Source organism: Macaca mulatta, chromosome 8 (assembly GCF_049350105.2).
Source record: "Macaca mulatta isolate MMU2019108-1 chromosome 8, T2T-MMU8v2.0, whole genome shotgun sequence".
Lineage (NCBI taxonomy): Eukaryota > Metazoa > Chordata > Mammalia > Primates > Cercopithecidae > Macaca > Macaca mulatta.
Window position 1 is genome coordinate 23,834,423 of NC_133413.1, and position 25,024 is coordinate 23,859,446.

A 25,024-nucleotide genomic window follows, 5' to 3' on the forward strand; every position below is an offset into this window, starting at 1 on the left:
TATGTATGTATATATATACAAGACAAAAAGGAATTGTATGCACACGTATATGGTCTTTTGCAATATACCTTGCACTCAGCAATGAATTGTGCCCGCCGTTCCATGCCAGCACTCAGCCATTTTTATGGCTGCTTAGAATGCCATTGTCTTGATTTATCTCAATTTAATTATTCAGTTGCCCCCTGCAGATCTCTATTGATGGATATATATAGATATATAGATATATATACGCACATACACACACATACATATATACTATATATCTTATATATTATATAATACGTATTTTTTATATATATATAAAATAAAACCAAATTTCCATTCAGTGAGCCAGCACAATCTTGGCTCACTGGAGCCTCAGCCTCCTAGGCTCAGGTGATCCTCCCACTTCAGCCTTCCTAGTAGCTGGAACTACAGACACATGCCACCATAGCTGGCTAATTTTTTAATTTTTGTAGAGATGGGGTCTCACTATGTTGCCCAGGCTGGTCTCAAACTCCTGGACTCAAGCGATCCCCTTGCCTCGGCCTCCCAAAGTGCTCGGTTACAGGTGTGAGCTACCATGTCTTGTCCACATTTGATCATTTTCTAAAAAGTTAAAAGATTAGGTAATGAGACGCCATCTACTCCCTCGCAGGAGCTAGAACAGACTTGCATCTTCAGAGTTTCAAAATGCCAGGACTTATAATAGTAACAATAACTTTTGATGATGATAATAATAACCAAGAGTAATATATAGTGTGCTTTATTTTATTTTGTATTTTTTTTGAGACAGAGTCTTGCTCTGTCACCCAGGCTGGAGTGCAACAGCACGATCTAGGCTCACTTCAACCTCCACCTCCTGGGTTCAAGCGATTCTCCTGCCTCAGCCTCCCAAGTAGCTAGGATTACAGGTGCATGCCACCACACCTGGCTAATTTTTTTGTATTTTTAGTAGAGATGGGGTTTCACCATGTTGGCCAGGCTGGTCTTAAACTCCTGACTTCAAGTGATTCATCTGCCTTGGCCTCCCAATGTGTTGGGATTACAGGAGTGAGCCACCACGCTCGGCCTATAGTGTACTTTTCAAAAACATGATCTTACTCAATTATATCACAGAATACCACAATTAATAAGAGACCCCCCCAAATAAATATACTTAAACTCATGTAAGTTTTTTTTTTTTTTTTTTTTTTTTGAGGCGGAGTCTCGCTCTGTCGCCCAGGCTGGAGTGCAGTGGCGCGATCTCAGCTCACTGCAAGCTCTACCTCCCGGGTTCACGCCATTCTCCGGCCTCAGCCTCCCGAGTAGCTGGGACTACAGGCACCCGCTGCCACGCCCAGCTAATTTTTTTGTATTTTTAGTAGAGACGGGGTTTCACCATGTTAGCCAGGATGATCTCGATCTCTTGACCTCGTGGTCTGCCCGCCTCCACCTCCCAAAGTGCTGGGATTACAGGCGTGAGCCACCACGTCTGGCCTTCATGTAAGAATTTTTTAAAAAGAATAGAAGAAAAAGGATGGGCTGTGGAGCTAAGCTGGGTAAGGAGAGAGAATAGATGGGGGTGACCGGCAGTGGCATTGCCCTGGGTGCAGTGGCTTGAAGGTCGCAGTTATGAGAACTGAGGGAAAGACTGGGAACTGAATGGAGAGTGAAGCCCTAGAAACTGAGATTGTAGAGGGGCAGACAATTCTTGATGAAGCCGGCCTGCACGGCGTGACGTGTTGGTGTGTGGTCGGGAAGGTGTAGAGAGGTGGAGAGAGGAGGTCGCAGAACTGACCGGCCAAGAAATGGGAAGGGTCCTCTAGGCGGATATTGGAATCACCAGGTATTCTGATAGGGCCCATGTCAGAGTGACCGGGAGCTCCTCCCCAACTAGCCAGTTGACCCTGGCTACAGACAGCAATTGTCAGTGCCCACCTTGGAGTCTTTCTCATCCTGGCCTCCACTCTGCCTCTAACTCTCCAAGAAGGTACAAGGGAGGCAGACTGTCCCCTTCTCTAGTGGAGAACCCAGCTCTCCCAGAGCGGGAGAGCCCTGAGACCATCGAGTGTTCGCTGCACCGGCCTCGCAGGTCACGGCGAACACATCCCTGGAATCCCTACTTGTTGGAACTCTGAATACCCGACAGGCTTTGGGCCCACTCTGGAACCTACCGAGGAAGTGGTTTCCCCCTGGAAATGGAGGGAAACCATTAAACTCTCTACCTGTTAAAATGCCCATCTGCTAAAGAGAATTGGTACTCACCAAGGTGTAACATTCCTCCAGTAGCGAGCGAGCGTTTCCTGAGCTCGGAGGCTGAAATGAGGTGCTCAGGACAGACGGTGCCTGTGCCTTGGAAGTGTGATGTCAGGGTAGGGACTGTTCTCCCCATTGCACGCAGGACACAGCAGAGGCTCAGAGGTTATGTGGTTTGCTTGATAACTCACAGCAGGAAATGCAGAGTGGAGATTCACGCCCAGGCTGTTGTGACTGGGGTCTGAGCTTTCTCATGCGTATGTCTCATCCCTCCCTAAGCCTGGAGCTCCTTGAGGACAGGGACAGATTCAGATCTGGTGTCCTCTCAGCAGTTAGTGTATCCCCCTGCCCAGAATCAGCCCTCAATAAATGATGGGGCCGGGCGCAGTGACGCACTCCTGTAATCCCAGCACTTTGGGAGGCTCAGGTGGGAGGACAGCTTGAGCCTGGGAGGTGGAGGCTGCAGTGAGCTGTGATTGTACCATTGCACTCCAGCCTGGGTGACAAAGCAAGACCCTGACTCAAAAAAATAAAATAAAAAATGATGATTAGTGACTCAGCCCTTCTTTCCCCCTGCCTCTCCTCTTGGGACCCTTCGTCCCTACTTCAGACCCCTCAGTATCCTCATGCAGCCCTTGGCCCTTCCTACTGCTGTGGAGACCAGTTCCTCTTGAAGGTGTTGTGGGTTGTGTTATCTAATTGACTATGAAGAGAGCTGGAGCCAGAGGTTCTACCCAAAGTGATGGCTGCTCCTCCTCCTGGACCTTCTGGGAAGAAAGCTGACCATACGCAGACCACTGTGGAGGAGGGGCGGTTCTGTGCCAGCAGCTCCTTTCGGGAGCCCGTTAGCTCTCACCCAGGGTGACCTGCCTCTCGCGTAAGGCAGGCGGTGGTCATCATGGGGCTGGCAGAGGGCTGGTGCAATGTTCAGGACAGCTTAACCCTCTTCCTCCCCTGTTGCCCTAGATCATCCTGAACTTCACATCCCTGGACCTGTACCGCAGCCGCCTGTGCTGGTACGACTACGTGGAGGTCCGAGATGGCTTCTGGAGGAAGGCGCCCCTCCGAGGTAACAGCACCAGCCACCCTCTGCCCCCTCCATGCTGATTCCCTCTCTGAACCACCCTCATCACACTCTTCATCTCCCTCCAGGGCCCAACACTGGCCAGGAATGACATCCCGGTGTGGGAGCCAGGAGTCCTGGCATCATTAGTCCCAGCTAGCTGCGTTACTCACTTGCTGTGTGACTTTAGGCAAGTGCTGTCCTCGATCTGGACTTCAGAGTCCCCAATGCAGGCTTCTGGGCCTCCCTGTGAAGTCGGCTGTCACCCAGTGGGTGCAAGGAGTCATTGGAATTGACTGAGAGAGACAGACAGGCTGTTCTGTGCATCCCCGTGGCCCCAGGCTCTCTTCCTCATCTGGGCACTTTCAGAGGCTCCACTATTTTTTTTCTGTCTGCCCTTCTGGTTTTTGAGTGCCCACAGTGCAGCCTGGCTCAAAAGAGAGTCATCATAACCCGCCAGCCCATCTCCTAACTCACTCACTGCCGAGGGCTGCACAGTGGGCACCGTGGCCCGACCTTGTTTGCATAGGATACTGTGTCCCGAGGAGGGTAGGGGGCAGGAGGTGAGTCAGTGGGAATAAGTGGGTCAGAAGCACAGAACAGAAGGTGCTTTAATGAACCTAGAATTAGGGCAAAGGGAGGCAGGTGATCCTAGAGGGTATTTGCAGCAAGCCCGAGGAGCTGTATGAATCTCCTCCTAGCTGGACATGATCATAAGGAGCTCAGGACCACTCTGTGGGCAACAGAACCTCTTCTCCTCAGCCTGTGCCTAAAACAGCCAGACAGATCTTGCTAACCTCTATTTTCGCCCCAGTTTCCGATATTTAAATATTTCTTTTTGGTCACTCAAAGCAGCTGGCCTTACAACACTTCCTCTCGCAGACGTGTTAGTGTTTTTCCAAGATGGGAGTTTCTTTTTCATAACTTACATTCCTGGGCCAGCACCCTCTGTCCCTTGCTGAATGTTGGGAAACACCGGCCTTATTAGGAACACACAACTCATTCCTAGTTGATTCTTGACTACAAAGAATTCCACAGATGGCCGACCTCATCCACTTATGTTGATTCTTATTCATTTTTATTTCAAAGTGGACATTTTCTGACCTAGTCCCCAGATTCTGGGATTTATTTAGGGTCCTGGGGCATCCCTTGCATTTGAACAAATAAAAGCATGTCTGTAAGGGCAGTTTGTAATGTGTAAAGAAGGTCATGTTTATTTCTGATTATATTTCTGATTTTATTTCTGATTTGGTCTCTTCTTTGCATAGAGACCAAATAAGAAAAGGTAAATATGATGGTAATATGCTCTTTAGAAAGGTAAATAGAACACATATATATAGTTGGACATTATAAAGATCTACCTTAGCCAGGCATGGTGGCTCACACCTGAAATCCCAGCACTCTGGGAAGCCAAGGTGGGTGGATCACCTGAGGTCAGGAGTTCGAGACCAGCCTGGCCAACATGGCAAAACCTCATCTCTACTAAAAATATGAAAATTAGCTGGGCATGGTGGCAGATGCCTGTAGTCCCAGCTACTTGGGAGGCTGAGGCAGGAGAATTTCTTGAATCCAGGAGGCAGAGGTTATAGTGAGCCAAGATTGCACCACTGCACTCCAGCCTAAGTGACAGAGCGAGACACCATCTCAAAAAAATAAAATAAGATAAAATGAAAAATAAAGATCTACCTTTCCTCTTAGAAATAGACTCATATCCTATCCTTCAAGTGGTCTCTGGGTCTCCAAAGCCAAGCTGGACCTTGGACCAGACAGAAGCCAAGCGGAGGGTGTACAGTCTTGAGAATGTGTGAAGTAGGGTGGCCACAGATCAGGGCCCAAGCACCCACACCTCCTGGAGAGGTGGGGCCTCTATAGGGGGTGTCCTCAGGGTTCACCACTCTTTCATCCACACTGTCTGTGCAGGCCGCTTCTGCGGGTCCAAACTCCCTGAGCCCATCGTCTCCACTGACAGCCGCCTCTGGGTTGAATTCCGCAGCAGCAGCAATTGGGTCGGAAAGGGCTTCTTTGCAGTCTATGAAGGTACTGAGGAAGGTGGCGGGCGGGAGGGGTCATATAGGAGGTCTCTGGGCATCCTAGAACATCCCTCCTGGCACCTGAGGGGCAAGACCATGGGTCCCCAAGGGAAGAAGCAGAGAGAATGATGGGATTGCCTGGGACTGGGGGGTTGGTGGGGAACTGAAAAGCTGGGGGACATGGGAAGGACTGGAGGAGTGGGGAAAAGAGCTCCCCAGCAGGGCAGAGCATGCTGACTCACCACTCCTTCCCACCCTATCCTGTGTCCCCACAGCCATCTGCGGGGGTGATGTGAAAAAGGACTATGGCCACATTCAATCACCCAACTACCCAGATGATTACCGGCCCAGCAAAGTCTGCATCTGGCGGATCCAGGTGTCTGAGGGTTTCCACGTGGGCCTCACATTCCAGTCCTTTGAGGTAGGTCATCGGCCCTGTGATCTGACATTTGAATCCTGCACTGGCTCCCTGGGACAGCTGCCTCTCTTTGGGCTCCCGGGGGTGGGTCTCTGGCAGCCAGAGCCCCTTCCACTGATGAAGCCTCAATGCCTAGATTGAGCGCCACGACAGCTGTGCCTACGACTATCTGGAGGTGCGTGATGGGCACAGTGAGAGCAGCACCCTCATCGGGCGATACTGTGGCTACGAGAAGCCCGATGACATCAAGAGCACATCCAGCCGCCTCTGGCTCAAGTTCGTCTCTGACGGGTCCATTAACAAAGCGGGCTTTGCCGTCAACTTTTTCAAAGGTGCCTCCTCTCCTACTCTCCCCTGCCCCAAGGTGCTCCGTGACCTTCATTCCTTCTTCATTCACTCATTCAACACGGAGACTCTAGCAGGCATATGGATGCCAGTGAGACCCCAGGGGACGTGCCCTTAAGAAGCTTGGGGCTAGCTGGGGAGAAGAGATCCCCCAATGTGGATTAGAGTCAGGACCTGCTGTAGGACTCAGGGAGGAAAAAAGGCAGTTGGAGGTTTTTTTAACCTGTGTGACCTTGGGCGGGATATTCTCCCTGAACCTCAGTTTCTCATCGGTAAAATGGGCACAGTAACAGTCCATCCGCCACAGGCTTCACATAAGCATTGATGGAGAAATGAAAGAGGGGTCCTTAGTCAAGGAACGGCACATGAGAGACACCGGCCCAGTCCGTGTGCTCAGAAGGAGGGCTCTGTGGGGTCCCTCTGTGGGGTTCCAGCCATCGGGGAGCTGGGTGGGTCTTGGGGCTGAGTGGACAAGTGAGGCTCACAGCCAACTTCTTCCCTTGAATGGGGGTGAGGGGTGGTCATAAGAAGCATGAGGGACCCTGAACTTGACTCCCAAGCAGAGGTGGGAAGACTGACCAGGCCCCTGCCTGGGGTTTGTGACACCCTTTCCTTCCCACCACAGAGGTGGACGAGTGCTCTCGGCCCAACCGCGGGGGCTGTGAGCAGCGGTGCCTCAACACCCTGGGTAGCTACAAGTGCAGCTGTGACCCCGGGTACGAGCTGGCCCCAGACAAGCGCCGCTGTGAGGGTGAGTGCCCCCAGACTGCCTCCGACCCTGTTCTCTCCCTGGCCCCAGCCCATCTACCCAGACTTTTTTTTTTTTTAGACAGGCTCTTGCTCTGTCACCCAGGCTGGAAGTACAGTGGCTCAATCTTAGCTCACCACAGCCTCCAACTCCTGGGCTCAAGCAATCCTCTCACCTCGCCTCCCAAGTAGCTGGGACTACAGGCGCACACCACCTTGCCCGGCTAATTTTTAAAACTTTTTTGTAGAGATGAGGTCTTACTTTGTTGCCAAGGCTGGTCTCAAACTCCTGGCCTCAAGTACTCCTCCTGCCTCGGCCTCCCAAAGTGTTGCGATCACAGGCTTGAGTCACTGCCAAGATTTCTTACGCCCTTGGACAGCCCCCTTCCTGGAAAAGCTAGACGGATACCCCAACACTCTTTTCGTAGCTCATGGATGAGAAATACATGTCACATTGCAACCCCAAGAACACGCTGTCCCCCTGTAGGCTGCATTCTGGCTCTGGGTTTGTTTTGTTTTTTCATTCTTGGACGGTTTTTTGGGGTTTTTTTGTAAATGACCATCTTGACCTGCTAATTGATATCACCACCCACCAGGGTGTTATGATCTACAGGTTGGGAAACCCCTGTTGTGGGACAGGCACTGTTTCCGCCTCTCCACGCATCGTCCCGAGATGCTGGGGACAGCACTCCGAGGCTAATAGCTCCAGCTCACTAGGCCAATCTTGCCGTGCCCCTGAGCTGCTCCCTTTCCTGCACCTCCCAGGACCACCCCTCCCTGAACTGCTTTGCCTGAGCCCCTTACTCCCCTCACTCCCTCTTGGCAGATCCTTGGCCTGTTCATTTGCAGAGAAGATAGAAATGGCCACACTTCTGACCCCTTAGTTCCCCCACTCCTCCCTACAGGCTCACCCCTGAAGACACCGAACCCACCCTGCCTCCTCCCGTCTGCCCCAGAGGTCCCTGGGGTCCCTGTGCCCCAGACACAGGTCCCTGAGCCTTGGGGAGTCCACAGGCTCCCCATCTTCTCCTTACTGCTTCCCAGCCCACGTCTCAGCCCTTTCCCATGGCAGGGGCTCCCTGCAGATGATGCCACTTTCCTTGTCCCTGCAGCTGCCTGTGGCGGATTCCTCACCAAGCTCAATGGCTCCATCACCAGCCCAGGCTGGCCCAAGGAGTACCCCCCCAACAAGAACTGCATCTGGCAGCTGGTGGCCCCCACCCAGTACCGCATCTCCCTGCAGTTTGACTTCTTCGAGACAGAGGGCAATGATGTAAGTGCCCACCGGGGGCTGAGGTGGGGCAGGAAGCTGTGAGGCGTGGGCATTCAGCTCGATGCCTGCTTCGTGTCCTCCGAGAGCAGGCCCAGCAGAAACACTCTGCAAATGTCAAGGAGAGACTGCTCTCAGCTCGGGAAACACAGGAGGGAGGGCCCTGAAGGGGGTGGGGGAACATGTGGCAAGTGGGAGGAAGTGTGGAGGGGTGTGGAGCAAGGGAAGGCTTAGGGCTGGCTTGAGGAGCACAGGAGGATCCAGTGATGGGGAGCAGCTAAGTCAAGGCTAAAGGATGTGCAGAGCAGAGAGCTTCCCAAGGGCGGGAGTAGTCAAGAGAGGCTTCCTGGAGGAAGCGGACCTGCAGCTGGGCTTCCCTGCAGGTGTGCAAGTACGACTTCGTGGAGGTGCGCAGTGGACTCACAGCCGACTCCAAGCTGCATGGCAAGTTCTGTGGTTCTGAGAAGCCCGAGGTCATCACCTCCCAGTACAACAACATGCGCGTGGAGTTCAAGTCCGACAACACCGTGTCCAAAAAGGGCTTCAAGGCCCACTTCTTCTCAGGTATCCCCGGACTGCCCAGCTCCTAGCCCCGCCTCTCCTCGGAGAACAGGGCTCCCTTTCTCCCTGCCCCTGCACCCCTGTACTCCCCAGCCCTCCCTGGTGCCAGGCAGGCAGAGTCTGCCCCCTGCTCCCCACTACTTCACTCCCCCATCAAGCCAGCCCTTCTGGTATCCAAATCCCATTATTCCTGAGCCCTCAGGGCTGTAATGGCTGGGGCCTGAGGATGGGTAGAACATAAGCATTCAGAAATCAGCGCCCAGAAGTGAAGAAGAGGGTATTCCAGGTGTCAGGAGCTGTGCGAGCCAAGGCCTGGGAGAGGGCAGGTCCTAGGAACAGGCAGTTCAAGAATGTGGGTGGATGGAGGAGAGGCAGGTGTTTGCCTTGGACTGTGTGGGGCAGAGTCTCTGGCAGTGGCAGACTTCTAATCAGACCCTCTACAAGCCAAATAGGTTCATACTGGGGCCTTCAGAAAGATGAGTCGTGGCTGGGTGCAGTGGCTCACGCCTGTAATCCAAGCACTCAGGGAGGCTGAGGCGGGAGGATCACTTGAGCCCAGGAGTTCAAGACCAGCTTAGACAACATAGCAAGACCCCATCTCTATAAAAAATTTTAAAATTAGCAGGTGTAGTCATGTGTGTCTGTAGTCCCACCTACTTAGGAGGCTGAGGTAGGAGGATTGCTTGAGCCCAGGAGTTTGAGGCTGCAATGAACAATGATCTCATCACTCACTCCAGACCGTTTCTAAAAATTTTTTTAAAAAGGAGAAGGATGAGTCACCTGCTTCCTTCAATACCAAAGCCTTAGGGCTCCCCTGGGCCGGTGGGCAGGAACTCAGATCCAATTAGCACATGTTGATTGACAGCTGCCCCACCTAAGGCCTGGGCTCCAGTCCCTTGGCCTCATTTGGGCCTTTGATGGCCCCATCTTCGGGTGGTCTCAATGGTGATCAGCAGCCCCTGGCCCAGCCTCTCTGAGCTGATCCTCCGGGTCCAGGAGATCTCCCCCTCTTTGTGAATCACTCAGCCCTTCACCCTGGGGCGAGGCTGTAAGGCAGCTGGTGGTCCCCAGAGGTAACAGGGCCCAGGCCCATGCAGTGAAGGGCATGAGTGGAGTGGAGCTGGGGAGAGAGGGAGGTCAGGGTCTGGCTGGAGCAGGCCCATGGATCCTCACTCCCGGCCTGCCTGCTGGGCTGGACAGGAAATAGGCAGGAAGGCAGGTGCCCACGGCCGAGTCCATGCTGCCTTCCTTCTCCCCTCCTTCGCCCAGGGTCCTGCATCCTCCGCCCCCTCTGTGGCTGCCCTGTACCCCTGCCTGACCCCTGGATGCCATGCCCCTGCCCCTGCACTGGCTCCCTGCTTGGCACTGCCAGCCACCCTGCTCTGCCCGTTGACCTCCTACCCCCAGCCCCCGCTTGCTGAGACCCTCCCCATGCCAGGCCAATTTCTTCCTTCCCTGTGCCCACCTGGGACTCCTAAGAGGTGCTCGCCAGAGGGTTGAGAGGATGTAACACCTGCTCAGGGGCAGGCTCTGCCCCGGGAAACCATTACCTGCTTACTCTCGTCTCTTTCTGCCCTTCTGTTGCTCCAGTCTTGGAGGGGGCAGGGGACCGACACTCACATCTGTCAGGCCTGGAGTTACTGCTCTGCCCCCATGCCCCGGTCGACACTATGCCCGCCCCACCCTCAGCCCTGCACAGAGACACACACGCCCACACGCGCACACTTGTGCACACACATTGCCCCATCGCACAAGAAACCTGCAGAGGACCCCCACTGGGGGCATCGAGGCTCAGCCCTCAGGGCCTGGGGCATCTGACTCTGGCCCCCGAGAAGGGGGGCTATTTGGACTTTTGGGACACCCACCGAGGAGACCCTAAGCCAAGAAGGAGAAGAAAGAGCCTGAAGACCTTCAGTCTGACCCCTGCCACCTTCCGGGGCATTTGGGCACTGTAGGGTGAGTGCCACCTCCTTGCTTGGGCCCATGCCCACCTCCTCCACCCCACCCCCCTGCAACCTGCTCCCCCCAGCTCCCAGGTGAGGCTGCCCACTCCTGTCCCGGACACGGAAGCAGCCTTCCTCAGGACTCACTTTCCCCCACTCATTCATCCAGCCATTCACTTACCCGTCTATTTGCATTTGGCAGGTATAATTTTACCCGTGCTGTGTACCAGGCACTGGACTAGGTTTCTAGGGCACACATGTGAGGAAGGGATGGAGTGAAGACTTTGCTCAGTCTATAAGCTAGACTCCCCAAAGCTTCTAGCACAGTCACTGGAGATGTCCTCAGTGAACCCCAGGATGGCTTGCAGGGTGCCCTTCACCCCCACATTTTCTGCAGGGCTGATTCAAAGGCAGCTCATGGAGGGCTCTTGATCAGGCCCCCTCTGATGTGTTAACTGAGCAAGAACCCTTGAGAAGGACTTGGGGACTCCACCTCTTGGCCTGGGTTCCTGTGGCCCTTCGGGGTCTAGCCTACCTGGTCATGGGTTGGAGAAGCAGGGCCTTCTGGAAGCCGATGTTCCAGCCCTTGGGCCCCCGTCCTGATGGGGATCAGGAATAGGCCCCCTTGCACAGATCCCCGCCTGGCCAGTTCAATGCCAGCAGGCATCTTTCCACCTCATGGTTCATCTCGGGAATTCTGGGAGTCCACTGGGATCCCTCACCTTCCCTGGATATGCCTGCTTCTATGCCATGCACACCATCCCCCAAGTGACCACAGACAGACCTGAATGTATGTGGCTGTGGCACACACACCCGTGACCATGTGCACTTCTGGGCTTTGGGGCACAGATTGTGTGTTTGTCGCGTGAGTGTATGTGTGGGTCTCTGACACGTGGCCGTTGCCCCTCTGCCAGCCATCTGCTAATGAGCTACATCTCTGCCTTTACACGTGATGTTGTATCCAGGTCTAGGTGTCCATGCACCTGTGTGTGCAGACGTGTCCTGTCTCTGGGTGTGTCCGTGCCTGTCTGTGCGTTGATATCTGTGCCTGCCTCCTCACACATAGGTGGGAGTGCAGAGTGTGTATCCTCTGTATGCACCTGTACACAGGCTGGGCGGGCAAGTGAGGATGTGTGTGTAGTTGGCTGTGTCTGTATCTGCATTTGCATGGTGTATTGGAGCTGTGTGTCTGTGCGTGTGTGGGTAGTGTGTACCATGTGCATATGTATGTGTGTGCCTGTGGACCAGCACCTGTGTTGCCACATTTGGGTAACAATACCTCCATGCACTGGGTCTGCAGGTGTATTTGTGAGTGTGTGTGTGTGTCTAACATACTCTTTGGATGTTGCCACCTGAATGAGAGCCAGAGTGGAGCTCTCCCAGCCCTTCCCAAGTACTGCTCCCCTCTACCAACGACTCCCCAGTTCTCTCCTTCCCTGATGCAATGCACACCTAGTGGGCTATGCGTGCCATCCCTCCAGGCCTTCTCCTGCCACAGGCTCTGTCTCTGTCCCGTCGCTGTGCCTTCTGCCCCTGCTAACCCAGCCCTCCGTGCCCTGGCTGCACCCAGACATGGCCACCCCGCATGTATGTCCGCCTGCCCTCCCGTCCCACCCTGCCCTCGGACCCACCTCGGAGGCCCTGGGTCTGGTTTTCACTGCTGTCCCTCCCTGGTCCCTGCCCTCCACCCCCACCCCTTGGTCCCTGTTCTCCTTCTCTCTCTCGTTTCAGAAAAGAGGCCAGCTCTGCAGCCCCCTCGGGGACGCCCCCACCAGCTCAAATTCCGAGTGCAGAAAAGAAACCGGACCCCCCAGTGAGGCCTGCCAGGCCTCCCGGACCCCTTGTTACTCAGGAACCTCACCTTGGACGGAATGGGATGGGGGCTTCGGTGCCCACCCACCCCCCGCCTCCACTCTGCCATTCCGGCCCACCTCCCTCTGGCCGGACAGAACTGGTGCTCTCTTCTCCCCACTGTGCCCGTCCACGGACCGGGGACCCTTCCCCGTGCCCTACCCCCTCCCATTTTAATGGTGTCTGTGACATTTCCTGTTGTGAAGTAAAAGAGGGACCCCTGCGTCCTGCTCCTTTCTCTTGCAGTCTGCTTGTCCATGTGTCTGTTTTTCCACTTGTCCATCTGTCCAGTAAGCAGGTAATGGTGACCCATGCTGGTCCGCTCGGACCCCCGTCCTCCTCTCCCCACAGCTGGGCCCCGCTCAGCTGGTCCTGCTGGATGCAGTGCCCCTTTGGACCCCCTTGTCACCTGGCCTCCCAGTCCCCACCACCTGGCCTGGCCAGCTCTGGCCAGCTGTTGCTCTGTCCCGGTGGGAGAAAGCCCAGCCAGGCCTCCACTTCCCCTGGGGCATCCATACCTCAGCCCTGCACAGACCCAGCGTCTGCCCTTATTTGCTCCCCTGCAGACAAGGACGAGTGCTCCAAGGATAACGGCGGCTGCCAGCAGGACTGCGTCAACACGTTCGGCAGTTATGAGTGCCAGTGCCGCAGTGGCTTCGTCCTCCATGACAACAAGCACGACTGCAAAGAAGGTACGGGCTGCATGCCAGGGGCGTCTGGGCTTGAAGGACCTGCTGCTGGGAGCGGAAGGCCAGCGGGTCATCTCTGTCAGCCTCCGTTTAGATTCTGGGGCCCAAGTGATCTCTGAGGCCCCGTCGTTCCCCCTCCCGCAATGTCACACACTCACTTCTGTTGCCCACATTAGGAGAGGAGGAGCTCACGGCTGCTTCGAGGCTTCATTTTCAGACTTTTCTAGTTTGCGCTTCTTAAAACCATGTCCAAGTCTCTTTGTGACTTCCTACTGGCACAGAGGCAAGAAAGGATAGTGGGTAAGAGCACAGTCTCCAGAGCCAGGTGGCCTGGCCCAGCCCTGCTGCTTCGCTAGCTGTGTGCCTTTGATTGACTCTTTACCCTCTCTGTGCCTTGGTTTGCTCCTGCGTAAAATGTAGATAATAATAATAGTACCCACCTCAGAGGGGCACTGGGAGCTCGACATGCCCCAAGCAGGGACTGGCCCACTGCAAGCACAATGGCATCTGTTACCATTATCGGTCACACTTATAACCCCTGGGGATGCTCAGAACAGGGCCACTGCCTTCCTGGCAGTGAAGCCCCGCACACATTTAAAAATAGCTCTAGGCTGGGCTCGGTGGCTCATGCCTGTAATCCCAGCACTTTGGGAGGCCGAGGCAGGAGGATCGCTTGAGCTCAGGCATTCAAGACCAGCCTAGGCAACATAGTGAGACGCTGTCTCTATTTTATTTTTAAACAGGTTTTTAAACCAAAAATAAAGTAAAATAGGCCAGCGCAGTGGTTCACACCTGTAATCCCAGTACTTTGGGAGGCTGAGGCGGGCAGATTGCTTCAGCCCGGGAGTTAAAGACCAATCTGGGCAACATGGCGAAACCCCATCTCTGCAATAAATACAAAAAATTAGCTGGGTGTAGTGGTGCACGCCTATAGTCCCAGCTACCCTGAAGGCTGAGGTGGGAGAATCACCTGAGTCTGGGGAGGTTGAGGCTGCATGAGCCAAGATCACACCATTGCACTCCAGCCTGGGTGACAGAGTGGGAAAAAGCAAATAAAAATATAAATAAATAAATAAATAAATAAATAAAGCAAAATAAAAACAGCTCTCAGGGCATCACCAGCCTGGGTGACAGACTGGGAATAAATGAATGAATGAATGAATGAATGAATAAATAAATAAATAAAGCAAAATAAAAACAGCTCTCAGGGCATCACCAGCCTCGGTGACAGACTGGGAATGAATGAATGAATGAATGAATGAATGAATGAATGAATGAATGAATGAATAAATAAATAAAGCAAAATAAAAACAGCTCTCAGGGCATCACCAGTATCCCCTAATACCTCCTGGGCCTTGATAGCTCACAGGCCCGCTCTAAGTCAGGGATTCCCCTGTGGCCCTTGCCTGCTGGCTGTGTCCAATCCCAGCAGCACAACATAGACTTGCCTCTACCACTGAATGTCTGTGTGACTTTGGGTGAGTCACTCAACCTCTCTGTGTTTCAGTTTCCTCATCCATGAAATGATAAAAAATGATAGGCCAGGCGCAGTGGCTCACGCCTGTAATCCCAGTACTTTGGGAGGCCAAGGTGGGTGGATCACTTGAGGTCAGGAGTTCAAGACCAGCTTGACCAACATGATAAAAACCCTGTCTCTACTAAAAATATAAAAAATTGGCCAGGCGTGGTGGCACGCACCTGTAATCCCAGCTACTCAGGAGGCTGAGGCAGAAGAATTGCTTAAACCTGGAAGGCGGAGGTTGCAGTGAGCCGAGATCATGCCACTGCACTCCAGCCTGGGCAACAGAGCAAGACTCCATTTCAAAAACTAAAAAATAATAAAAATGATGCCTACCTTGCAAGGTACTAAGCTTTATAGACATGGCTGTGAGCCCTTAGCACCATGCTTGGCAAGTGATTCTTCCTACCCCGGTTAGGTTGACAACCCAGTATAAACAGATGCGCTGCTCACAAGCAGACACAGAACCGAAGCCCTCAACAGTGAACCAGTGGACAGTCGAGGGCTTCCAACCCTGTGACTTCAGGCTTCCCAAATACACAGTTCCTGAGTCATGGAACTAGCTAGAGGGGACCTTATACTGATGTTGTCTAAACTGCATTCTGCCTCTGTACTCCCTTGTGTCAAAAGGTTGTTTGATAAAGAACAGAATCCGTAAGATAGCCAGGACAGGGGTGAAGCTCCTGGAGAAGATGGACTGTTTACCTTTCCATCTGCTGATTCACCTTAGAAGCACGTGTGGTTTCTTACTCAGGTGGTAGGTTAATTACAGATCCGTAAGCATTTCCTGATTCCTACAGAGGACCCAGCACTTTGCAAAGATCTGTAGGGAATTCAAGACAGGAGCCCCTCTGTTCCCATGGAGATTGCAGCCTAGCTGGGGAGAGACATGGGCGTGCAAGGAACACAGGGGACATGGAAGGCCAGAGCGCAAAGAGGGAGGGCAGGGAGCTGTGTGAACTCACCGATGGGTAATGGTGACAGCTCATGGTTCAAGTATGGGTAGACAGGAGCTTCACCTGCCTCCACCAGGGACTTGCGAGGGCCCTGTTTTCGGGGCTCTCGTGCTGTATCTTGCCCATTCTTTTCCCCACCAGCCATAGTGCCTGGCCACCTGTTTCCCCGAGTGAAACATGTCCGATGATATGATCATGAATAATGATCATCAGCTTTTTAATTTGAGTTGGGGCCGGGCGTGGTGGCTCATGCCTATAATCCCAGCACTTTGGGAAGCTGAAGGGGGCAGATTGCCTGAGCTCAGGAGCTCAAGACCAGCCTGGGCCACATGGCAAGCCTGTAGTCCCAGCTGCTTGGGAGGCTGAGGTGCAAGAATGGCTTGAACCTGGGAGGCGGAGGTTGCAGTGAGCCAGGATCGCGCCACTTCACTCCAGCCTGGGCAACAGAGCAAGACCCTGTCCACCCCCGGCTACAAAAAAAAAAAATTGAGTCGGGGAAGCCATGCTTTTCAGAGGCAGAAGTCAGATTGCCGTGGATTGAGGAGATCGGCAGTGAGAGTGGCCATAGCAAGTGTTCCGGAAGACAAGCTGGAAAGAAAAGGAGAGAGGATGGGCTGCAGCTGGAGGGGCCTGGGAGAGCTCTTTCAGGATGTGTGAAGCTTCTGAGGCTGCAGAGCTGAGGGAGAGCGTGAGGCTGGATCATTTGTGGTGTGAGGGTTCCCAGGTGTGGGCAGCAATGAGCTGCGGCTCCCAGAAGGGCAGTCCGTCCTGACGGGGAGGAGGGACACTTGAGGCTGCAGGGCAGCAGGGCAGGTGGGTTTGCAGGTCGGAGTCCGGAGGTTGAAAGCATTCATAGTGGAGGGCCCTGGCTTTCTCAGGAGGTAGGAGAGAGGTGGTCTACCACAGGGAGCTGACACAGTGGCTTGAGGAGGGGGCTGGATGTTGGCAGCAGTTACTAAGGAGGTGAGAGATGGAGCTGGTAAAGGCCAAATCCAAAGAGTGTCAAGTGGTCTGGGGGACCAGGTGAGGCTGGAGCCACAGGTGGGGTTTTCTAAGATGGTGCTGCGCAGAGCCGGAGATGCAGGGCCACGCAGGGTGCAGAGGAGCAGGCTGAGTGGTCAGCCCTGCAGTCGGTTAAGTCAATCGAGGAGGAAATACTGGGAGAGAATGGAAAGATCAAGACCCTGGAGGTCTCTCTAAAAGTAAGAGGCCAGCCGGGCACAGTGGCTCATGCCTGTGACCCTAGCACTTTGGGAAGCTGAAGCAGGAGGATCGCTTGAAACCAGGAGTTTGAGATCAGCGTGGGCAACATAGTGAGACCCCATCTCTAGAAAAACTGAAAATGAAAAAAATTACCCAGGTGGCATGCCTGTAGTCCCAGCTACTCGGGAGGCTGAGGCAGGAGGATCACTCGAGCCTGGGAGCTCAAGGCTATGGTGAGCTATGATCGCACCACTGCACTCCAGCCTGGGTAGCAAAGTGAGAACCGGTTTTTCTTTTTGTTTTTTAATTTTAATGAAGCCGAATGACCATGGTCAGGAAGGTGAGGTCCTGAGCACCCCAAGGAACAGGAAGAGGCCACAGAGGGGTGATGTGTTTGTGATGTGGAGAAACAGTGGATGACGACAAAGCCCTCAAGGAACTGAGAGGCCGTCTTGGGTGGACCATTATGTGTCTGTTGACTTCACCTGGGAGGGTAGCAGGAGTGGGGGTGGGGAGAACTGAGTCAGGTGTCAAAGTCCCCTCTGACTGTCCAGGCTGCTGGAAATCAGTAGATGACAGCTTCAAGAAGGGGCACAGGTCAGCCGGGTGCAGTGGCTCATGCCTGTAATCCCAGCACTTTGGAAGGCCTGGGCAGGCGGATCACTTGAGGCCAGGAGTTCAAGACCAGCCTGGCCAACATGGTGAAACCCTGTCTCTACTAAAAATACAAAAATTAGCCAGGTACAGTGGCTCACGCCTGTAATCCGAGCACTTTGGGAGGCCAAGGTGGGCAGATCACCTGAGGTGGTGAGACCAGCCTGGCCAACATGGCAAAACCCCATCTCTACTAAAAATACAAAATTTAGCCGGGCATGGTGGCGCTCGCCTGTAATCCAAGATACTGAGGCGGCTAAGGCAGGAGAATCGCTTAAACCTGAGAGGTAGAGGTTGCAGTGAGCAGAGATCACACCACTGCATTCCAACCTGGGCAACAGAGTGAGACTCCATCTCGAAAAAAAAAAAAGAAAGAAAGAAAAATGGAGAGGCACAGGTGATGTGACCACTGTGGCCCAATACCTACAAAGGTCCAGGGAAGCCTGCGATGGTTGCTTCATGAGTGCTGCCATGTGAGGCCTCCTTCAAGGCTCTCGTAGGAATCAGGCAGCTAGATTTTCCCCAGACACAGATAACCTCATGAAAAAGAAATGATGCCTGCCTGCCATCCCGTTCATAAGTGGGACAAGAGATGGAAGGAAGGAGGGGGGCAGGAGGCATTGGAGCTTGGGGTCCCTCTCTATCCCCTTCCGTCACTCGCTTCCCTGCAGCCGGCTGTGACCACAAGGTGACATCCACCAGTGGTACCATCACCAGCCCCAACTGGCCTGACAAGTATCCCAGCAAGAAGGAGTGCACGTGGGCCATCTCCAGCACCCCCGGGCACCGGGTCAAGCTGGTAAGGGGACCCTCCCCACTCCTTATGTGGTGTGGCCACCCCTGGTCAGAGGCAATGCCCAGAGCCACACAGGCTGCAGGCTGAGCCCAGAGGCCTGCTATCCCCAGGAGACCCCGTCTGGCCTGGACAGAGCCCCTTTCCCAGTATAAGTTAGGGGCATCCCTGCCTTTGCCCTATTCCTGGGCCCTCCTTCATTGTCATCCCCAGCTGTGGCCACTCCCATGGGTGTCCGTGAGGCCTAGGTTTGGGGCTCCCGTCCTCGCCCCACCTGCCCTCCAGGCAAATTTTTAATCTGTGCTCCTTCCTCATCCCCCTAGACCTTCATGGAGATGGACATCGAGTCCCAACCTGAGTGTGCCTACGACCACCTGGAGGTGTTCGACGGGCGAGACGCCAAGGCCCCCGTCCTCGGCCGCTTCTGTGGGAGCAAGAAGCCTGAGCCCGTCCTGGCCACAGGCAGCCGCATGTTCCTGCGCTTCTACTCAGATAACTCGGTCCAGCGAAAGGGCTTCCAGGCTTCCCACGGCACAGGTGCTGTCATTGGTTGTGGGAGATTTTGCTGAGCCTGGTCTCTAAGACAGGGGTAGAGTAGGGGGTTACAAAGCGGGTATGAAGGCATAAAGGGACTGAGCCCTGTGGGGGTGTGGGTGATGCAAACATTGTGTCCTGAGAACCAGGCCTGGGAGGCAGGGATAGGAGGATGTGGTTAGGGATTAGGATGGCAGTGATTACGATGGGCAGGAGAGGTTAGGGAACTCAGGGACAGTGAGGAAAGCCCCCAGAGGTCCCCCTGAGAGCATGCTGGCCACTGCAGCAGCCCAGACACACACCAACTCTGAAATACACTCTATTCATTCTCTGATATTTATTTATTTATTTATTTTTATTTTTATTTATTTTTTATTTTTTGAGATGGAGTCTTGCTTTGTTGCCCAGGCTGGAGTACAGTGCTTTGATCTTGGCTCACTACAACCTCCACTTCCTGGGTTCAAGTGATTCTCCTGCCTCAGCCTCCTGTGTAGCTGGGATTACAGGAGCCCGCCACCACGCCCAGCTAATTTTTGTATTTTTAGTAGAGACAGGGTTTTGTCATGTTGGCCAGGCTGGTCTCAAACTTCTGACCTCAGGTGATCCTTAGCCTTGGCCTCCCAAAGTGCTGAGATTACAGGCGTGAGCCACCGTGCCCGGCCTAGTCTCCTGATACTTATTGACATGTAGTATGGATGAGGCTGTATCCTAAATGCAGGTCCCACAAACAGACCAAGCAAAGATCCCAGCCCTCGAGGGGCTTGCTCAGCTTTCACTTGCTTATTCAGCAGCCATGGACTGAGCTCCCCTCTGCGAGAGCAGTGAGGGGCACATGACCTGAATCAGGCATGAGCCCTTCACTCCTGCTCCCAACCCCATACTAGGAACTCACAGTCCAGGAGAGAGACAAGGCAGGCACCGCCCGTGACAGCATGAGTCCAAGCGGGAGCCAGGCAGGAAGAAAGCTACCCCGGCCTAACTGGGCATGAGCTGATAGAGGCATTCAAGGCAGGGGGAGGTACCCAGGCAGAGACGCAACCCCAGCCCAAGCCCAGGGTGTGCCCAGGTGACAGCAGGTCATTTGGTTTGGCCGGAGCAACAGGTGTGTGAGGACAGCAGGTGGTGGGAATGATGTGGCTGCAGAGAAAGGCTGGAGCCCAGGGGACGCCTTGAGTGCCAGACCCAGGATGCCACGAGGGAGCTTTGCAGTCTCCTCTTGGGTCCTGAGCCACCTGTCAGGGCATCCCCAGAGCTGATGGTCCACAGCTTCTCCTCTTCCCCTTCAACTCAGTCCCTGACCCAGCCCGACCTGGCCCTCTCCCCAGCTCCTCTAGGCAGACCTGAGTGCCAGGTGCACAGAGGCCAGAGGGCCTGGGGAGGAGGGTGGCCCCATGCGCTGTCCTCTGCCCCTCCCAGTACAGGGTCACAAACCGGAGGCCTGGAACTCCATCTGGCCTTCAGACCTGCTATGTTTGGCCCAGGCTGTGTTTTTTTTAAATGTGAGCCAACGCTTAAAAGTTAGGGGTTTTCATGTAAAACCCAGATGTACGGCTTCTCTCCTGAAAATGGAAGCTGCGGCAACACTGGGCCCACATTCTTCCATGACAGCCGTCAGCTGGAGCAAATGAGCAATGTCCTCTTTAGACAAAGTGTGTGGTGCCTTGTGCCGCCTCTCCACGCTGCCTTCCTCTCAGCGAGCCTCACCGCCTGTCCCCCTCAACCTAGGGCCAAGGTCCCTTTATTTAGAGATGGGGCAGCAGAGCACTGTTCTGGGCCAGACCCCCACGCACCCATCACTGGCCACGTGGCCTTCGTCTAGGCCTCCACCCTGCCGTGAGGATTCAGCATGGTGCACCATGGATCCTGACGCCTCCGGTGCTCAGGGCTGGTGGCCAATCTTGTCCTCTACAGAGTGCGGGGGCCAGGTACGGGCAGATGTGAAGACCAAGGACCTTTACTCCCACGCCCAGTTTGGCGACAACAACTACCCTGGGGGTGTGGACTGTGAGTGGGTCATTGTGGCCGAGGAAGGCTACGGCGTGGAGCTCGTGTTCCAGACCTTTGAGGTGGAGGAGGAGACTGACTGCGGCTACGACTACATGGAGCTCTTCGACGGCTACGACAGCACAGCCCCCAGGCTGGGGCGCTACTGTGGCTCAGGGGTGAGGCCCCTGCCCCTTGCCCTCCTGGCCCCATGCCCCACACTGTCCTCCACCCTTCTTGTCCCAATCCCCAAGACCTAGCGCCCACACAGGCCCCGGAAGTTGAGTGCACCACGCGCGTGGTGCTGCACCCAGAGGCCCAGCCTGGTTGGGGCTGCTCAAAGACACTGCCTCATCCGCGATCTAGGAAACCCAGTCCTTTCTGGGCAACCTAGAGGTTCCTATGGCCTCTGACCCAGGCCTGCTTCAGAACCAGTTGGCCAGGGCCTGCAAGGGATGGAGCTTCCCCTGTCCCTCTTCCTTACCCCTCCTCCAAGGCAGCCCACCAGGGCCTGAAATGGGGGGCAGAGGTTGGTACCAGAGCCTGGGACACGGGGCCTGAGCGGAGTGGCCCTCACCAGTCCTTTTGCTGGAGCCATAAATACCCTTTTCATTTCCTCTGCCAATTTCTCCTCCTGGTGAGAGGCCAGCTTGTCCCAAAGCTCTTCCTGCTGCTGTCCCAGTGGCCCCTGGGCACTGTTTCTTGGTCCATAAAATGGCACATTCAGAGGCAATGAGCAAAATTCAACTTGATGGGCTTTTACCTAAGGACATGGGCTAGCCTTATGCGGAGGGTTTATTTTCCTCCCTGTAAGAGCTTGCTGCTGCTTTTTTTTTTCCTTGTCCTTTCCTGAGGATTTCAAAGAGACAGACTTTTCTTCCTACCCATCTCTCTCTCTTCCCCCCCGCCACCCTCTCTCTCTCTGTCTCACACACACACACACACACACACACACAGGCCCACCCGCTTGCATGCCCTTTGAAACACACTGTCCCTCCTGTCACCTCCCTGGCCCCCTGCCTATCTCGTGGCTGTGTCCCAGGCAGCCTGGGTGCCCCAGGAAGGGTTAAAGCTCCTGGAAGCTGCAGCAGCTGCTGGACCCAGCACTGGCCAAACCTTCCCCAGAAGCAGAGCTTCAGCCCTCGTGTGGCTGGCAGGGGCTGGACAAGGTGGAGTCTGAAGCAGCTTGGCTGCCCTGGTGTCCCCTGGCTGCCAGGCTAGTGTCCCCTCCCCTCTTTGCTCTTTCTTCTGAATCACACACGAAATCGGATGTCCCCAGGTGTCTTCTTCCAGAGACCTCCCCCAGGCTGAGTCCACCAAAGGGACTTGGGGAAGGATCAAGGCCTCCTGGCGCAACTACTGGGAATGTCCTCAAGGTTCTCAGAAATGATTTCTTCTGTGCCTGGAAGGCCAGGGTGTTGACGTCCGATGCTCTGCCGGCTGACCTCACTCAGTAGGCTTGCAGGAGGCATCTAAGAAGGGCCTGGGAGCAGACCTTGGCCAGGTGCCAGAGGAGAGGCGGGGCGAGGTGTAGGGACGGCAGAGTCCAGGTCTGGGGGACACTGTGCTTCTCCCCAAAACTTCCTCCACACTCCAGCAGAGAAGTGGCCGTGCTGTCTTCCCTAAGAGTCCGCTGGGACGGCAGGAAGTCATGCCATTCAAAGAACCCCTCCCTTTGCAAAATACTTTGACATCAGTCCGGTCCTTTGCTCTTCCCTAGCACCCGTCCTAGGCATGGAGAGCAGAGAGCTTTTGCTCCTGTTTGTGGCTGAGGGAAGTGAGGCCCAGAGATGGGAGGTGGCTTGCCTGAGACTACACGACTCAGTTAGTAGTTACAGTAGACCTGGGTTTACAGGAACTTAGTTCTCTTCAGCCCACGCCTTCTCCCCTCCCCAGGTTCCTCATTAAACTAGCAAGAAGCCCCATGCTTCAAGGGGCGGGGAGAATCTGGTGGCTGCCTGGGAGCCTCCTGCCCCTCAGAGCCGGGGATCTTGGGGAGACAGGAAAGCAGCCCCAGCCCCTCTTCCTCCACCTTACCCCATCCCTTTTCTCTGCCAGCCTCCTGAGGAGGTGTACTCGGCGGGAGATTCTGTCCTGGTGAAGTTCCACTCAGATGACACCATCACCAAAAAAGGTTTCCACCTGCGATACACCAGCACCAAGTTCCAGGACACACTCCACAGCAGAAAGTGACCACTGCCTGAACAGGGGCGGGGACCGGAGCCTGCTGCCCTTGGTCACTTAGACTGGACAGTGGGGGTGGGCGGAAGGCGACGCACCATACCTCTCCCCCAGGCCCCAGGACCTGCAGGGCCAATGGCCCGGTGAGACTGTCCATAGGAGGTGGGGGGAACTGGACTCCGGCGTAAGCCACTTCCCCACAACCCCTCGACCAGCAAGGGGCCGGGGTCGGGGAGCAGAGCTTCCCCAAGACATTTCAAAGTCACCATTCCTCTCTTCGGGGGCCCTGCCTGGTGGCAAGAAGGAATGTCAGCAGGACCCCGTTGCCGTCCCTGTGTCTACACGCTGTATTGTGTATCGCCGGGGGCATTGTCTTCATTGTAATGTTCATTTCCCACCCCTGCTCCAGCCTCGATTTGGTTTTATTTTGAGCCCCCACTACACCCCCCAGTTTCCTGGGGCACAAGTGTCTGTGTGTGTCCCCCAGGAGCCACTGTGGGAAGCTGATGGGGAGGGGATGGAGGAACAAGACAGGGCCTCTCTCAGGCCCAGTGGCCGGTCAGCCACACCAGGGCACCACAGCCAATAAACCGAAAGTGTTACAGCCAATATCCTGTGCCAGATGCTGTCTGGGCCGTGGGGGCGGGGCTGTCATGTTCCAGATGTATGGGCTTGCTGTGGAGGCCGGCACACGGCCAGGGCACCTGGCATCGTGGACTGCCCTTCCCTCCCCTGATCCCAGGCCCCCGAGGGTGTGATTTCACACTCAGGCACATATGTTCTCGCAGGCACCCATCACAGCGCGCACACACACCACATGCTCTGCTTGCGGTCCTCCCACATGAGGGGAGGGGTGGAACATTCCATAAAGAGGCTGTTTGGTAGGGAGGGAAGAAGGATGTGAAAGGGGTCAGGGGTGTCTGTCCGTCTGGGTTTTCTGTCTCTGCATCTGGGGAAGGAGCAGGTAGGCTGCAAGGGTGTCCACCTAGGTGAGCAAACGGGGGCCAGAGAACCCACATCAGCTAGAACAGGTCCAGTTGGCCCCTGGTGCCTGCCTTCCTGCCAGTCAGATGCCAAGTGCCGCTCCCCATGGATCCCCCTGTCTTCGTGGAGACAAGAGCCAGAGCTCAGCAGCCACTGAGCAAACATCCCAGCTCTGGCCCCTCTTCCCAGGCGACCCAAAGCTGTCTTGTCCGGCCTCCTCCTTCCTGCCATTGCCCACCCCGCTTCCCCATCCCAGACCTGTGCCTCCCAGAGGCCAGGAGGAGAAATCACATCTCAGTTCCCTCTCTCCCCTCTTTCTACATGGCTCTCAAAGGGAAAGAAAGCCCAGAGCAGCCCCAGCTCTTATGCCCGGGCTGGCTGCTCCCAGGGTCCAGAGAGAGCTAGGTGGCCTGCTGCAAGCCCCAGGGTTTCCTAGAGCCTTCAGTGGACTGGCAGGCTTTTCCTGGCTCCTTCCTGAGGCTGTGCCAGATGCTGTCTGGACGTGCAGGGGCCCCCACTCCCCGGAAGCAGCCTGGCATGGGGGACTCCATCTTGGCTCTTTGAGCAGAAGGTAGTAGTGGAAAGCAGGCATGCTGCGAGTGTCGGATGTGTACACAGGACCTTCTTCTTCCAGGAAACCAGCCTGCTCTACTGCTCAGGCTGCAGCTGTCTCCTCCAGGCCTGACCACCAGTGTGGCCCCGGGGCCCTAAGAGAGAGCTAGAGGCGCCCAGAGGAGTTACTGCTTGTTGCGCCAGTAAAGTCACAGGCTGTGATGTCACAGCCTCTCCTCCCTGCTGCTTCTTCCTCTGAAAAGGAGGCTCAGGACAGCCTGGAGGGCCATGACAGAATGGAAGGATCCCTACACTTGTGCAGCTGCCTGGGCATCTCACCCAGACACTGCCCACCCACTTGGCATGAGCTCTGCCACGAAGTTGGTGGTCAGTGGCCATAGGTCTCCTTACCAGCCCTCTGGGTCCTTCGGAAGCTCCAAGGACCACAGTCCCAGCTCATAGGCCAGGGTCATAACCCTGTCCAGGCAGGGGCTCCAACCCACAGAGATACATTGGGTCCCCCCACCCCAA

General features: G+C 55.0%; 1 protein-coding gene across 4 annotated transcripts in view; it reads left to right on the top strand.

The window, feature by feature from the left end:
• Positions 1-23,566, top strand: part of BMP1 (bone morphogenetic protein 1) — a 47,805-nt gene extending 24,239 nt beyond the window's left edge. Inside the window, exons 9-20 of one of the 4 annotated variants that reach the window (XR_001446593.3) lie at positions 3,184-3,286; positions 5,201-5,317; positions 5,586-5,731; positions 5,865-6,060; positions 6,699-6,824; positions 7,933-8,093; positions 8,474-8,654; positions 12,326-13,137; positions 18,138-18,265; positions 18,583-18,796; positions 20,705-20,955; positions 22,835-23,566. Coding sequence is in view for 3 of the 4 variants with exons in the window: in XM_077942606.1 (XP_077798732.1) it covers positions 3,184-3,286; positions 5,201-5,317; positions 5,586-5,731; positions 5,865-6,060; positions 6,699-6,824; positions 7,933-8,093; positions 8,474-8,654; positions 13,012-13,137; positions 18,138-18,265; positions 18,583-18,796; positions 20,705-21,015; positions 22,788-22,877 (1,899 nt within the window). In the remaining variant the exon portion in view is untranslated. 4 annotated transcript variants of the gene reach the window in all.
• The last annotated feature ends 1,458 nt before the right edge of the window (positions 23,567-25,024 follow it).